Source organism: Eptatretus burgeri, chromosome 3 (genome assembly GCF_056783735.1).
Source record: "Eptatretus burgeri isolate ZD-2024b chromosome 3, Ebu_testis_v1, whole genome shotgun sequence".
NCBI lineage: Eukaryota > Metazoa > Chordata > Myxini > Myxiniformes > Myxinidae > Eptatretus > Eptatretus burgeri.
The window spans coordinates 131,818,084-131,834,241 of NC_140963.1; the positions used below are offsets into that span (position 1 = coordinate 131,818,084).

General features: G+C 42.8%; 1 protein-coding gene across 3 annotated transcripts in view; it reads left to right on the plus strand.

Annotated features, from left to right (window-relative positions):
- The window catches only part of LOC147030992 (sickle tail protein homolog), a 276,462-nt gene that overhangs the window by 184,030 nt on the left and 76,274 nt on the right, over positions 1-16,158 (plus strand). For all 3 annotated transcript variants that reach the window (XM_085875631.1, XM_085875633.1, XM_085875632.1), the window contains exon 2: positions 15,269-15,474. In XM_085875631.1, the coding sequence (XP_085731757.1) occupies positions 15,269-15,474 (206 nt within the window). The remainder of the gene's footprint in view (positions 1-15,268; positions 15,475-16,158) is intronic.

Consider the following 16,158-nt stretch of genomic DNA (forward strand, 5'->3'; position numbering starts at 1 on the left):
TCTCTTAAATGCTGGTGCAATATTCCATTCCTAAGGGGCATGTATGTGTGTGTGCGTGCGCGCGTGTACGTGCACTTTCTTTCCCGTGCCTTTGCAAAGCTCGAGAAAGCTTTGAAAGTGGAGTGTCGTTTTTGTAATATACAGCAAGTGCCATCTAAACAATTCCAGGATTTATACCCTGCTGTACAAAAGTTTTACACGCATTCAGGAGTTAAACTATGTGGACGTTATGAGCATCACAGTTCACTCGAAGCCTCCACGAGCTTTTTCTACTGTTATATCAATGTTGAATGTTACTAATACAGCTTAGTTTGGGTGAGAGGAAGCGAAGCTAGTTATTGATCAATCTTTAATCAATATTAATCAAAATCTTCAAAAACTTTGGATCACAACTCAATATGAACAATACATGAGCAGCCAACATGAGGTGTTGCAGCGAATCCATCACATTTAGCATTCAAATCTACTCGCCGATTCATTGTCAGGTGGTCGTCGTCATTAACATCAGGCGTTCCTCTCTACACATCCACAAAGCTAAAAGCCCACTTTTCATATTGCAGAATAAAGATCCATCAGGATTAACTGCGAGATTAAAACAAAATGGCTAAAATTTCAGTGGAAGATCACGATGGAATTGTGTTTCTACATAAACAAAGGAAATACATTCAGTGAAATTGCTCGAATCGCTCGATTTTTCAAGGAAGACAGGAAATGAGATGAGAAAAAAACTGAAATTTATATAGAACCTTGCTTGAAGCCAACAATTAAGCATGGGGGAGGTTTAATTGAAGTTTGGGGTTGATGGTATATTGGAAAATTGATGGTATATTATTTATTCCAGCAAGGTACAAACAAATTTTAATGCAAAATGCTATCCCCATTTGTGCAAGACTTATTGGTCCAAACTTCATCTTCTGGCAAGAGAATGATCCGAACACTCAGCTGGGATGATTAAAACTTATTTGTTCAGAGAAAGAGGAAGTTGGAGTCCATCAACGCATGGAATGGCTCCCTGAAGACCCAAATCTCAACATGACTGAAGCTGTATGGAACTGCTTAGACAAAGAAAATGTTAAAAAGAATCCCAGAAACTTAGATGATCTCTGAAGGTCTTAGAAAAAGCATGGAAAACCATTCCACAAGAGTTTAGACCCAACATGCTGTTATAGACCCTACGACTAACCCTCTCGACAGCAGCTATGTCCTTCCTCAGATGCGATAACCAAAACTGTACGCACTCGAGAGTTCATATAACACGTGGAATACAGTGTTCAAGTACAGCATGTACGTACTTCAATTTAAATAAAATATTAATTAAAAAAAAATTTCAAAGTTTAGCGCGATTGAAGCAGTCTTCCTTGATACACCACCATATTTAACATGTCCAAGTACTGCTAAACATTTAAGGGTTTTGAAAGTGTAAAGAAAGTGATTTGTGTTTTAGTGTTTTAGATAAAATAAAGATTGTAAAGGTTGTATAAATAAATTAATTATGGAAGTTTACCGCCGTTTTATCCAGTGTCTCTAACACCACCCTCTCCAACAAATCACATTCGTTATTCGTGCCTGTTGTTTGTGTCCTTTATAACTTTCTTAAAAGTAGTACGTTTCCTGTTTGGAATGATTTTCAATTTCGTTTTACTGCCAGGCAGGCAGACGGAGTGAAAATATTATCGCACACCTCTCTCTGCATATGTGCGATTGGGGATATTCAGAGGCAAAGTGCTGTAAAACGACAGATTTGTTTTCCGATTCATGTTTCGATTGGTATTTGAAATATAACGTTCAATATTAATAAGTTGTTCCTCGATCATAACCTGATAAGATTTACAGATAGACATGAACCAATTGCTTAACTCCACTTTTCGCTCCGCGTGCGCGGGGTAATTATTCCAGAGTCCGTCCACCTTATTTAACCTCATTGTATTCCTACCTCACTTGGATTATTATTTATCTCCGACAAATACAACCCAACAGTTTTACCTATTGCTGCCTCTGCACTGTGCTGTCTGCTTCCCTCCCGTATCTGCATGTCACGTGCTCCAAGATTTCCCATTGCATCGTGTAATACTGTAATCCCTGTTTTCTCATCGTGACTCAATTGCGGAGAGTTGCCCGTGAGCACATTTGTTGAGGTTGAACTTTCTATACCAAGTACCGTTCTGCTTCACGTTTGTTTTAAAATAAATCTGTCCTTGTAAACAAAATACTGCACATCAATGTGATGAGTTTCTGAATGTGCACAGCAATTGGCATCACGAACATAAAATTACGTCCGCAATGGACAAAATGCACAAGGAAGTATTGTTCTACGTATTCAAAGAGACGACGTCAGCTCTGCCTCCATTGCCAACAAAGAAAGAGACAAGTTTTTTTTTTTTGCACAAGCTCTTTAATCATGCAAACACCATCATAGTTCCAGTGCACCGTTCATATGAATTTCTGATTTGAGCCCAAAAATGTCATCACCAAAATGTGATCATATTTGATTTGAATCATTCACGAGACAACTGTTTTATTCATCTCAATTCGGTTATAAATACTTAATGTTAAAATCTGTGTACCTTTTTTGTCTCCTTTATAATTGTATTTTATCATCTTAATTTTATTCCCAGAAACTCTTATCGACAAGACTATTGCCTTGATTTTCAACACCTTTCCGGCACTTAAGATTAATTCCACTACTTGTGTTTGATTTGAGGCATTACCCGTGTGATGAGCAATGAAATCTGGGACGTCAGGTGAGGTATACTCTGCATTAGAATTGGGCTCATGAGGTCTAAATTATTATTTTAGGAAGCTGTGTTGTGAGTACTTGAAACCCCAATGTGAATAAATGTGTGGTAGTGGTTTAGTAATGTCTGCAATGAGGCAAATTGTCCTTTTTGAGCAGCGAGACCTTAAAAGAAAACTATTAGAACTCTTTCAGGCAGCCGTGCAGTCGGCCGAAGAAAGGCAGAGATAGATGTCCTCGTTTTCCTCCCATGTGCTCCAACATGTCTTGTTCAGGCTGCTCGGATGGCAGAAAGCCGAGAATTAAAGATTCACAGCATTCCTGAGCGCTGAGGGACACATTCGGCCTCATTTATACCGTTTGTTTTCACCCACAGGGTGCACATTATGTTAGATCTGGCTTGTGCAACCTGGAGATGCAAAGGTATTGTCCTTATTCCAAAATCCGTCACATCCTTCTTTTTTTTTGGAGCCAGTTTTAACTTCCCACAAAACATTTCTAATTGTTTATTGCATCATTAGTTTTCGTTGTAAAGGATTCGTGTTGAGACCTGCATGCACCTGATGGTAATTTTCAGTGAGTTATTAACAAATATATAACTTTTGTTTCATGGCATTTGTTGATTGTCAAGTTCTGTTTGGAAAGATAACAATACAAGTTCCCTTGCAAGGAACTTCAATGCAGGAGAAGGAGATTCGGCCCCATCGTCGTCTGTGCTATATTTGATCTATCCCTTTTTAAATGCTGAGCAAGCAAGGAAGCAGCACGTACCATTTTTTAATCTTTGGAATGACTCAGCCAGGATTGAACCTGTTGACTTCCCAGACTCAGAGCGGACACTCGAACCATTTGCGCTACCGAGTCTTGTTTTAAAAAGGTTGTTGCTGAAAAGGTTGATCCGAACCACTCGAAAAGAGGTTGACAACTCTTGCGCCGCTTTCTGTTCGCCGGTAATTTCCTGATAGAGATTTTGACATAAAGGGTGTCACCCTTAATAAGAGGGTTTCGAAAAATCATACAATTTGAGAAAAGAGAGGGAGAAAAAAACCCCCATCTGCGGTGAATCTGAACTCAGTTCTTTTCAAACCTGTTAACAATGGACTACTTCATTATTAGGCATGGACTGCCTTTCTAAAAACATTCTTAAAGCACTCATTTACAGATTAGGATTAGCTATAAGTCAGCAGCATTGCTGGATATAAATATCTGGATTGCACAAATGAGGTTATTTCTTCAAAAGTTGTAGGTAAGGATGAGCAATGGAAAAACTGCTGTTGGTTGGGAAATGTTGGACTTCCTTCTTCCAGAAGAGCTATTGTCTCTTTTACAAAGAAAACCCTTACTTGTCAAAAAAAAATAAAAAATTTTTTTAAACATTGAAAAACCAAATTCGATGCTTGATAAGATTAGACAATTACTCAATCAGAAAAATTCCAATGAGACGGATTTAACCGAAACCTATCACTCGTTAAAATGAAATTGATCAAGGAACTGCTGGAAATTTATTTATTGATTAAATGAGGCTCATGGAGAAGCAATTGTAGATTTATATTACGTGCAAAGCAAGGACATTGCCATAAAATCTGCATTTGTTGATAACAATTTTCATTCATTTCTGCTTTCTGCCTCGGGTTTTGCTCCTGGTGTGGGAAGAGACATCTGCAAGCATCAATAGAGCACAGATCACTTCTTTGTTTCTTTGTGGTCAGGGTAAATAAACTGAACCCTGTAAGCCATCTTGACTGCATTCTTCTTCGAAGGTCAGGTCAGGTCAGGAATGGGAGCATGCACCGGAGCAGTGCATCGCTGCGTCCACTTTCCGCCGGTACTCCAGGGCCCTCCGTCTGACCATCCCCCCAAGCAGATGCCTCCTTGAGATTCTGATCAACCTGCTGCAACCATGAGGCATGTGGTCGACCCATTGGCCTCCTCGACTCATGAGGCTCCCTCGCTGAGAGAATCTGGTGAACAGGATCAGCGTCAGGAAAACGAGCCACATGTCCATACAGCCGCAGCTGATGCTCACGGACTATGCAGGTAACAAATCTCATTTGAGTCTCTCTCAGCAACCGCTTGTCGGACAGAAAGTCCGACCAGTGATAGCCAAGGATTCTCCGAAGATACCCGGTACCAAAGGAATTAAGACTCCGTCTCAAATCCCTGGTCAGAGTCCAAGTCTCACATCCATAGAGCAAGACCGGAAGCACAAAGGACCTGAAGACTCTTGCACAGGTACAGACGGTGCCACACCCCATGATCCAATGAATCCATGGCTCCCCAGGCCTGACCCAGACATCTGTTGAACTCTGGCTCACAGCCAGCAGAGACATGAATATCACTGCCGAGGTAAGTGAATCTCTCCGTGACCTCAACATCCTCACCACAAACAGGTACAGACAGGATAGCAGCATCCAAGATGACATTAAAAGGCTGACTCTTAGTTTTGACCCTGGAAAGCTGAAATTCCATTGGCTCCGACTCCTCAATCATCACCTTGAGGGCCCCCAAAAGGACATCCAGAGTCTCTGCAAAGATGACTGCATCATCTGTGAAATCAAGGTCAGAGATCTCAACATTGCCAATGGATGCATCGCAGCTTGATCTCTCTGACATCCTCCCCAGAATCCAGTCCATACAAGTGCTGAAAGGTGTGGGGGCCAGTACACACCCCTGATGAACTCCAGTGACAACTGACAATAAGTCGGAGATGGCACCACCACATCGAACAGCACTCTCAGTTCCAGAGTAGAGTTCAGACATCGGATTGATCGGTTTTGGTGGCACCCCAAGAAGGCCAAGAATCCTCCAGAGGGCATCCTGATTCACTGAACTGAATGCTTTGCAGAGATCACCAAAGGCTGCAAGCAACCCTGCCAAAACTCTCGTCAGCATTTGGTGAGGACCCGAAGAGCAAGGATACGGTCAATCGTTGACCTCTTTGGTGTAAAACCTGATTGCTCTGGATGCTGCTGCTTAAGCAGATGGTGGCAAACCTGATCCAGAATTATCCGAGCAAAGACCTTGTCGGGCACTGAGAGCAGCGTCACCTGTCGTAGTTGCTGCAGTCCTGGTGATAACCCTCCCCTTTCCAGAGAGCGACAACAAGGCCCCTCTTCCAGTCAGTTGGGATGATGCCTGTTTTCCAGGCAGAGCACAGAACTGCATGCAATCACATGAGTACAGCATTTCCACCAGCTTTGAGAAGCTCAACATGGATGCCACAAATCCCAGGAGCTTCACCCCATTTTAACCGGTTCACCGCAGACTGTGTTTCCACAAACGAAGGTGGATCACAGTTGATCGGAGGGTCAGCAATAGGCATAGTATCACCCCTGACATCCACCTCTGATGGATCAGCCTGGTACAGCCACTGAAAGTAACGAGTCCAGCAGGCCTTCACTTCCGACTCCTCTGTCAAGAACCGACCACCCTCTGCTCTAACTGCAGTACACCGAGGGACGGGCTTGGATGAACGCAATGCGCGAATTCCCCTGTAAGCAGGACGAGAATCACTTAACTGCAGGTGATGCTCTACCCCTTCATAGATTCCTCGTACATAGGCCTCCTTGTACACCATTAGCACATGTGCAGTTTTATGCCTCAACTCCCTGAACAGCTGAGCTCAGCCATTATACCTGGCCCTGCAACTCTGGTCAATGGTATCCAGTGTTTCTTGAGAGACAAAATTTTTCTTTGCCCGACGGTGAGTTCCAAGACATCCACCGGCAACATCAAGGACGGTGGTCTTGAAGGCACTCCACAACTCTTCAGGACCTCCCAAAGCAACCAGACCCCCCAAATCTCCACTCAGCTTGTTTACAAACTCCTCGGCGACACTCTCATCCTTGAGCTTGCCAACATCCAGCCGAGACTGGGATGCTGCAATTCTCCCGGATTTAAGCTGAAACTTCAGAGTTGCTACTGCAAGCCTGTGGTCGGTATTGAAGAACTGAGCATTCCAGTATACCATGCAGTTCTGCAGGTAGAGGAATGACCATCAACGAGCATGTGGTCATTCTTCTTTGCCCCACTGCTAGCATTTGGATACCAAGTCCAGCAATGAGCTTGTGGGCGCTGAAACCATGAACGAGCCACCCTAAGTCCGTGACTTCTTGCAAAGTCAAGGAACTTAGTGCTATTCTGGTTCATAGTTCCTGACCCATGGGGACCAACATACACCTCATAACCATCCCTATCAGTTCCTGTCGATGCATTGAAATCCCCCAAGACTCGAAGTGTATCTCGCCTGGGGCACTGATCAACCACAGACTCGAGTGTGGCGTAGAATGTGTCCTTCACGATGAGATCACTCACCTCAGTCGGAGTATACACAGAGACCAGGGAAATGACACCTAAGGAGTGACGAATCCTGACTCTCATAATACGCTCGTTGACCGGTGTTACCTCAATTATCATTGGTATCAGCGTATTGGACACAGCGACAGCAACTCCTTGGGCATGGTAACTATCAGAGCGACCAGACCAATTGTAGGTGTAACCACCCGCCACAATCTCACCACTATTCGGTCTCCGAAACTCAGAGAGTGCTGCAATATCGATGTTGAAACACTTGAGCTCAGGTGATGATCATCATCCCCAAGACATTATCCCCAAGATCATCATCCTCAGGTGATGCTCATCCCCAAGACAGATGATCATCCTCTCTTCGGGATTGGACATTCCAGCCACCCACCCAAAGGGACCGCCTCAGGTTAACCCAAGGAGACCGCCGTCTGATGGACGACACCTCAGCACCACCCCAACACATACCACCACAATCTGGTCCAAGAAGGTTACCCCATGGTTTTCCTCCTGTCATCAAAGTGTGGGGGTCCCGAAGGTTTGCCCCAATCCCGTCAACCGGTGAACTGCTCTACTGAGGACAGCCGCACAGGAGGTACTCCCACGGAGTGGGTTTTCAATTTTCTTTGCGTTTTTAATGTGTTTTGCGGAATGAAGGGTTTCTCGGTGGCCGGAGTGAAAATCCTGCCACCAACCTCCTAATAAAAGCAACCCAACTGCAGCAGGATGTCCGCAGACACAGTTGGGCACAAGATATGGATGGCCATCATTTCACAAGGAGCTCCTCCACCCTTTGAAGACACCCTCCTCAACAGGATACCTGGTGGGCGAGACGGTTTAGTCGCCGACAACCCGACCATGAAACAGGTTAGTACAGGTTTACACGGTACCTGTAGCAAATCACAGATCTAATCTGGCCTGACCTGATGGACGTGTCTTCATAGGAAAGCCAAAATGTCTCCTCCTCCTTCTTTCCTGTGCACCACATGCCGTGTCTTGCATCATTGGCTGAGGGCACGACTGTGCCACTGATGCAACACCCCCTCCATAGATTAGGACAGGACTTTGGAATTTGTTCAGGGTACCGGTGGTGGCTTGCCTACTCTTCGTGAAGGATGCCATGGGATGTAATCCTGGCAGATGGGAATCCCGTTTGTCATACATCCGAGGGATGATGCACACATTGATGCCTCGCTCTGCCTGCGAGACATTAGGATGACAGTTTGTAGCTGGGCCGAGATTCAAACCCAGGCCACACTCACCTGTGATGGATCATCGGTGAGTGTGGTCTCATTCTTTTGTCTCCATCTCTTGCAAGTACATTTTTCATTTTGGGACATTAAGTCACAACATTCATTCTTGTGATAACCCTCTCCAGAGCTTTCCATGTTTATTAGGGGACCAAGCCTTTCAGGCTGGGTAACCTATTGTTCCCTCCACCCCCGAAGGTGGAAGGATGTTATGTTTTCACCCCTGTCTGTCTGTATGTTTGTCTGTTCCAACCATCTGGTGGCCAGAATTTTTTAATTGTTTGAATCCAATTACTGTGCTTTTTGAATATTTTTTTTTTTTTGAACAAGGCTCACTTGGTTGCACCTGGACGGGGTTGATGGTAAAGAAGTAGCAGCTGAAACCTATCCAGGTTCCTCCTGATAACTCCATCTTTTCATTTTGCTTGTTCGAGTTTGTTCTGATGACTCCAATGCAGTATTTGGTCTTTAATTTGCTTTTAATTGAATATTTTAATCCCACTCTGAATTCAATTGAATGACAATGAAGAGGACATCATGGGTCAGGTGTCCGATCGAAGTGGGGTTGTATTAAAGGTGGGGGTGGTGTATCGGCAAACCCCCCTCTCCCAACTCTCTGATTCCTCAACCCTCACCCTTCCCCAATGTCAACCCCCCAATCTCAAGAACTCTATCCCTCTGTCCAATGCTAATCTCTCTCTCTCTCTATCGAGTGCAGCCTTTGGCTGCTGGTTGCATCATTGGTTGGGACGTGGCTATGCCGCTGATGCAGCGTCCCCCTTACCAGTGCACTGGTACTCATTTTGCCGACCTCGGAAGGATGACAGGCTGAGTCAACCTCCTGGTGTATTCATTCAGCGGCACAACGGGACTTGAACTCAGGACCCTAGGATCCCAAGCCACCACCCTAACCACTAAGCCAACACCAGGCTTCCAATGCAAAGAATTCTTCCCCTTTCCAAACCCCAAGAACTCCCAACCCCCATGACCCTGAAAACCATATCCACCCCCAAAAATTCCCAACCCCCACAACCCTGAGAACCTTCTCTAGCCCCAAACCTTCTTCCCCCTCAAACCTCCAACTCTCCCCCAACCTTCAACACTTACTCCCTCCTCCCCAAACCAACTTTCTTCTCCATCACCCAACTGTCTCCCCCACCTCAAACCCCTCCACCACCTCCCCAAAATCTGCAGTCGCACGTCCATTGATAAGCTTGGCAGGTGGTTGGGGGGTCCCTCTTCTGACTCCTCATTTTTTCATTTTCCTTTTACTCTTCCTGTGCTACTCTCTTCAGCCTCTAAAAACACACTCAATTAGTTTGGGGAAGTTTTTTGTTCGAGTACCACGATAGCATTGTTTACATTAGGGGCTGCCATGTTGTTAAGTGGTATTGAGCACTCTGTTCCATTGGAGTGCTTGCCTGAGCGTTTTGAATCCCATTGTGAATCCAGTTTTATAAAGAGGACATCATGGGTCACGAGTCTGATTATAGTGAGGTTGTATCAAAGCGGGGTGGTGGTGTATTGCTCCCCCCCCCAAACCCCGACCCCAAGAACCCTCCCCAGGGTTGTATCGAAGCGGGACGTCTTGGTACCTGGAGCCATATTATATGGAGCCATATAACTGCCAGCAGTTATAAATTGGCAGTTCTAGTTATTATCATAATTATTTTTATTATTACTCTTATTATTACTGAAATATTATTATTATTGTTGTTATCATTAGGTGGATTATTATTATAAGAGCCCATTTTTTGTTGTTACAATAGCGGTCTACCTCCCTTAGTGCGTTGTCAGGATTTAGTCAGATTTGAATTTTGAAATGTAAAGCGCATCCTTATCTTGTTCACAACAACATTCCAGCTATTATTATGATTGTTATTATTACTATTATTATGAAATAGATAATGGACTATTCCTGTTGATGCTCTGGAAAACCCTGTCTTCGTTTTTGTGTATGACTCCACAATGTGTCATACACTCGTATAGTATTCCATTGCACCGACAGGTAGACTGCAGCTGCGTCACTCTCTGCTGATCTGGAATTAATTAGATGCTCGGCTGATAAATGGAACACGTCCATCAATCCTGGAAAATCTTATTAGCTTCGATGTTGTGGAGAAAAAAAAAGTTGAAATAAACGAACCCACCGATCTATTTCCATGACCGGCCACTGGAAGAGGTTGAGTCTGTTGAACTTCTCGGCCTTACCGTCAGTCATGACCTCTCCTGGGCTGGCCATATGGCAAAGCTGGTGTCCAAATCAAATGGAAGACCAAATACTGCATTGGAGTCAATAAAGAGCGAAGATGGGGGTCATCAAACCCATCCAGGTACAGTCAAGTGAATCTTACAGAAACCGTTCTACAAGAATTCACTTCTCCTTAGAGAGACAGATTAATGAAAGAGGAAATAAAGAGAAAGCAAGAATTAGAATGAATCAAGAGAATTGTGAAGAAGTAAGAAGAAATGTGAAAGGAACAAAGAACAAAGATGTCGGGAAGAACCCGGCCAGATGGACTAAAGCAGTTACTTCGCAGCCAGCCGCACATTATGCGTTCTCTGTCATTACAAACTATCTCTTTGAAAAATCAAAACTACTCACAGGCTACAAGGCTTTTTCAAAAAAAACACAAAAACGATATTTTCTTTTTACAAAGTTTTAATTTCAGTAACCCTTTAAAGATCCGAGAGGATGTTTCAAAAAGAGAAGACCCACGGGTGCCGGGACTCTGGCCAAAATCCCCGACTTTGAAATAGGTGTGTGGTCTGCAGTAGGTGGAAGTGCTGCAGTGAAGTGCTTATTGCAACGGCATAATGGGACAAACGGCCCCTTTGTGTGTCCAAGTCTTCCAGTGAAAAGGGTCAACTTGGAAGTGAAAAGATCAAGTTCCTTGGTACACCTGGAAATTTGGATCCACCAGACAAGGTGTCCTGTACTATCGCTGGGTATATATATATATATATATATATATATATATATATATATATATATATATATATATATATATATATATATATATATATATATATATATATATATATATATATATATATATATATATATGCTTTGGTTTTCGGTTTTCAGTTCTCTGCCCTGTAAAGTTTCAAAGACATGTCGACGCATGACCCATCTTGTTTCAACGTCTATTGACAGAAAAATATTTTTCAACCGATTGAATTCCCAAAGGATATATATTTTTTTAAAACATGAGTCATCATGGTTTTTTTGATGTTTATGTACTAATTTTAATTAAATTGTTTTCATAAAGCTTCCTGTTTTGGTGTAATGCCGGCTCTGTTGATATTTAAACCCTTTCTCCCGAACCCCGAACCCTCTCCTGCCCCTCATTCCCCACACACCCATTGTTTGTCCAAGTCTGCCTCTGTCTTGGCCTTCAACTCTGATGTTGGCGTTCCCCCCCCCCCTCTCTCAACTTTCCCTTGAGTGTTGTGTCCTGATCCATTCAGTGTACTAACACACGAGCCTCGACTATGTGTATCCAAAAAACCCCAAAAATCTTTTGTTTAAGAATCGCGCGTTGTGTGCTGCTTCATCTTGGTCAATTTCAGTAAATATCATCATCTTTATTTTATATTTTCTTATGAAGGAGATACAGATATATTGCTTTTCAGCAGATGGAAAAACTTGGGGTTGGGGTTATCTTGGCGAAGATACGCGGGTGCCTCTTCCATCGCTCGCTGTTCTCAAGATAAGAGGGTCAATTCTGTCGGACCCACTACAAAGGGCTTGAAGGATTTAATGAACAAACTAAAAACAAATATTTATATCCAACAAAAAGACATGGGAATGCATTTTTTTTTCAAGTACTTCATGAGTTTCACTTTGGCTGTCCAAATTCTCGGAAGTGTCGAACTCCGTTGGTTGTACTGCTGCGAGCAACAACGATGCACCGAGTTGGCAATGTTTACATCCGTCGATGAAAAACGTGCAAGTACATTGATGATCGTACACACGGAGAGGGCGCGAACGCGCATGAGCGTGAATAGACCAAACATCCGAAGACGATGCTCTACGGTCACCTGGTCCATTATCTCATGCAATTGTGGTTCGTTTGTTTCTTTGGAGGAGTGGGGTCGTTGAGGCACAAAACACAATGAAATCACTAAAATCTTCGATATCTTGTTGAGTCTAAAATCTAAATCTAAGAGTTTAAAAGTCTAAAATCTAAAATATAAGATTGAGATATCTAAAATCTTGTTGAGTCCCTTCAATCCATTCATTCTATCCATTGGGACCATACTCTGTGCAGAAAGTTGGTGCCACTTCAGCAGTCTCCTTGGCTATTTGGGCACAACCCTGGATGGGTCGCCACTCCGACACAGGATACCAGCAAGCTGACACTCATTTTGTCGACCTCGGAAGGATGACGGCAGAGTCAACCCCACCTGGTATTAATTCAACAGTCAAGCAGGGTTTGAACTCAGGACCTTAGACTCCCAAGCCCACCATTAAGCCAACACCAGGCATAAAGACGAACTGACAGCTATCCTTCCATCTCGAAACGTTAGTCTTTGTCTGTTTTTGCAGACAGAGTCAAAGCTCATGGAAGAGCGAGAACACCGAACAGATCAGGACGCAACACAACAAAAGGAACAGCAGAAAGATAAGGGGGGAAATAGACAGAGACAGACAAACAAGGGATGCAAGTAATGATGGGGGTAGGGGGGAACGCAAGGGGTGGACAAATGGATTCAGAAGCAATTTTTTGGGGGGAGTGGTTTAATGGGTGTAGAAAAGATCATGGTTTTGGATAGGGAATGATCTGAGATGGTGGTGAACAGCTTGTCTTGAAGACCTGGAGGGAGGAATGAGAGAATGTGGAAGTTGATTCCACAGGTGGGGAAAAAAAGAGGAGACAATGAATGGAGGTGAGCAGTGATCCGACTGGATTTTGGGAGTTTCGCTAGAATGCTGTTGCTGGTGGACCGTGTGTACCGTGTAAATACCAGGGAAGGTTCTCACTTATTCAATGAGGCCCATGATAAAGGTTAAACATTGATACAGGTTGGAAGATCAAAACCCCAACTATAAGAATGTATAAGTTCATGGGTTTCAGGATAGATGAAATTAGGAGCAGCAGAAGTGAATCGAAACGAACATGAGATTTCAGGCATTATCCAACATGCACATGTTAAATATTTAAATATATATATTTTTGGTTTTTTTTATGATGGTTTTCGGACGGAGATGGTAGTATATTTCACTCGGCCTTGCCAAAATATGTTCATTCATTGATCCATATGCAGTGTGGAGCTCCGGCTTTGCATCATTGCTGGGAACATGGCTGTGCTGTTGTTGTGCAGTGCCCCCTGTAGGTTAGAACTGGTATTAAAAAATTTCCAGATTGCCGACAAGAGCTCGCGTCCTCTTTGCAAAAACAGACTGTGGGATATTTCAGTTTCCTCAACAACCAGTGCTTGCAGATGGATCCTCTGACTTAACGCCCATCCAATGGATGGCACACACATTGATGGATCTCCTTGCATCGTGTGAAACATCAGGTTGACGGTTTACAGCTTGTAAAGTGATGTTTGATTAAAGTTATTCATATGTTGTAATACTTTAAAAGAAAGTAATAATTAAATAAGTTTGAATGAGGATAGTGCATTGCTGTGTTTACTGACTGTGTGGACACAACTTTGGGTTGTAGGTCCATTGATATTGAGTAATCTATTGATGTGGACCTGTAACCGGGGTTGTGGGTCCACCGTTCGGAGAGGTTCTTGGCTGAAAGGATCGAAACCTCGATGATAAAAGGCGCCCAGCTGATGATCCGGTGCTCAGTTGGGAAATCAGTAAATTGTTTATAGGTTAAGGTTATATCTTCGAATGAAATAGCTTTTGTCAGTATTTACCAGTACATAATATATCTGTGTTTATGTGTGTGTATTGTTATGTATAACTTCCCTTCTTGGGACTACGGTGCAGTAATTGGTCTTTATTTTGAATATAAATAATAATAATAAATAAATAAATGAGTAAATAGTAAAAATAATATTAATTAAAATAAATAATAATGCCAATAATAAACAAGGTAAATAAACATCTGAAAGAACAAAAAAAGGAATTCCCCAGTCTATATTTTCATCTGGAATGTAAACTGTGTGTTCCTGTTGTAAATACCATTTCAATCAAAATGTCATGTCTGCACAATTTAAACTTTTGCAAAAGTTTTGAAACCCTTTACACTCCCTCTGTGCTGCACAAACGAGACAAAAATGGTTTCGCAATAGTCCGACAGTGCAAGAAAATGCAGTTTTTGTTCTCGCTGTCCTTCGCATTTCGAAGAACATCTTTCCCCAAATCTTTCTTTGACTGTTTATTTATCCTCTTCCTGTCGCTTTCGTTTGAGCTATACAGTATTTGATGTTTCCTTGCATGGTTTGAATTTTTTTTTGTTTCTCCGCATGGTCAATGATGTATTTCAAAAGTTGCGTAAATTATAGTACAAGGGAATACGAGTGTCTGTGAAGGTTAGTACCAGTCTGTGTTGTTGAACAAGATAAACAATGGGTTTTGTCAAATAGAAGTTGATAGTTTTTGTTGATCGCCGTGAGAAGACGAGGTTCTGCTGATGTTTCCAGCTTTAGCACTTTGTCAGAGTGAAAAGGGGAGGGGTATTAAAGAGGTGGTATGACGAAGATACTCTGTGTTCAAAATTCCAGACCTTTTGGCAAAAACATATCACGACTCTGCCATATCTCAAACAGGATGAAAGGGTTTTTGTAATCTTCTAAATGACCTTTACAAGCTTATTCGGTTTTTTTTTTTTAATAGTGTGAGTCTCTTTTGTGTTATTAAAAAAGTTGTGTTCTACAAAATATTATGTCTGTGTCTGTGGCCATCTGCAATCAGGGAAAAGAATCTTGTTCAGAATGGATATTGAATTGCCAAGAATGGATTTTAGGCCAACTTAGGACACTAATCATTGTTCTCTTCCTCTTGTTTTGTGGACAGGAGGAGTTATACTAAGGCGAACACCCATTTCGAAAGATGACATCGTGAGGGACGGTCGTAGGCTCAGAGCTGCAGAACGTCAGGAGCAGGCCGCACGCAGGCACACTGTGCTGGGAGTTAGAGTCCCGGTTTACTCGATGCTACCAGCGGAGCATCTCCCACTGGCCAGGTGGCACAGCAGGCAGCAGGCCGGATATCAACAGCAGGTGTGGGGATGGTGTGGTACACTGCACGGCATCACCTGCCAACGAGCGATAGCATTCATTGTGTAAAATTAATTCACTCTTTCTCGACTTGAGCACACCACACCTGTTGGAATTTCATAATGTTGTGCAAAATTGCATTCCTGCATAGTCTTATCAGCACTGCAGATGTGATCAGTGACATCATAAAAACTGTTTTAAATGTCATTGTTATGTATCTTTTACATACCTGTCTGTCTGCATCTATTCTATGAACGTTTTTACCTGCACCACCGAAGGTGGACGCAGGTTATGTTTTCACCCCTATCTGTTTGTTACTTGCGAAATCGAATATTTACACTATGTTGGTTGGTCTTGTCTGTTATTAGTCCTTTAGCAGTTTCACCAGAGGGGACAATAGGTTTGCTCTCCGTCCATCCGTCCGTCCATCCGTCCGTCCATCCATCCATCCCACCCGTGGTTTTTCATACTTTTTTCCCATACTCTTTAACATATTCAACTGAAACTTAGTACATGGCTTTATTATGATAAGTTACAGAACAAGTTAGCGTTTCAGGGTATTTCATCAATTTTTCACAGATTTATGCCCTTTTTGAACTTAAAAATATCACATCGGAGAGGGGACATGTATTGCAAAGCAATTCTCCCTCTTATTCTGTCTGTTTGTCAATCACCTACAGGTCAATT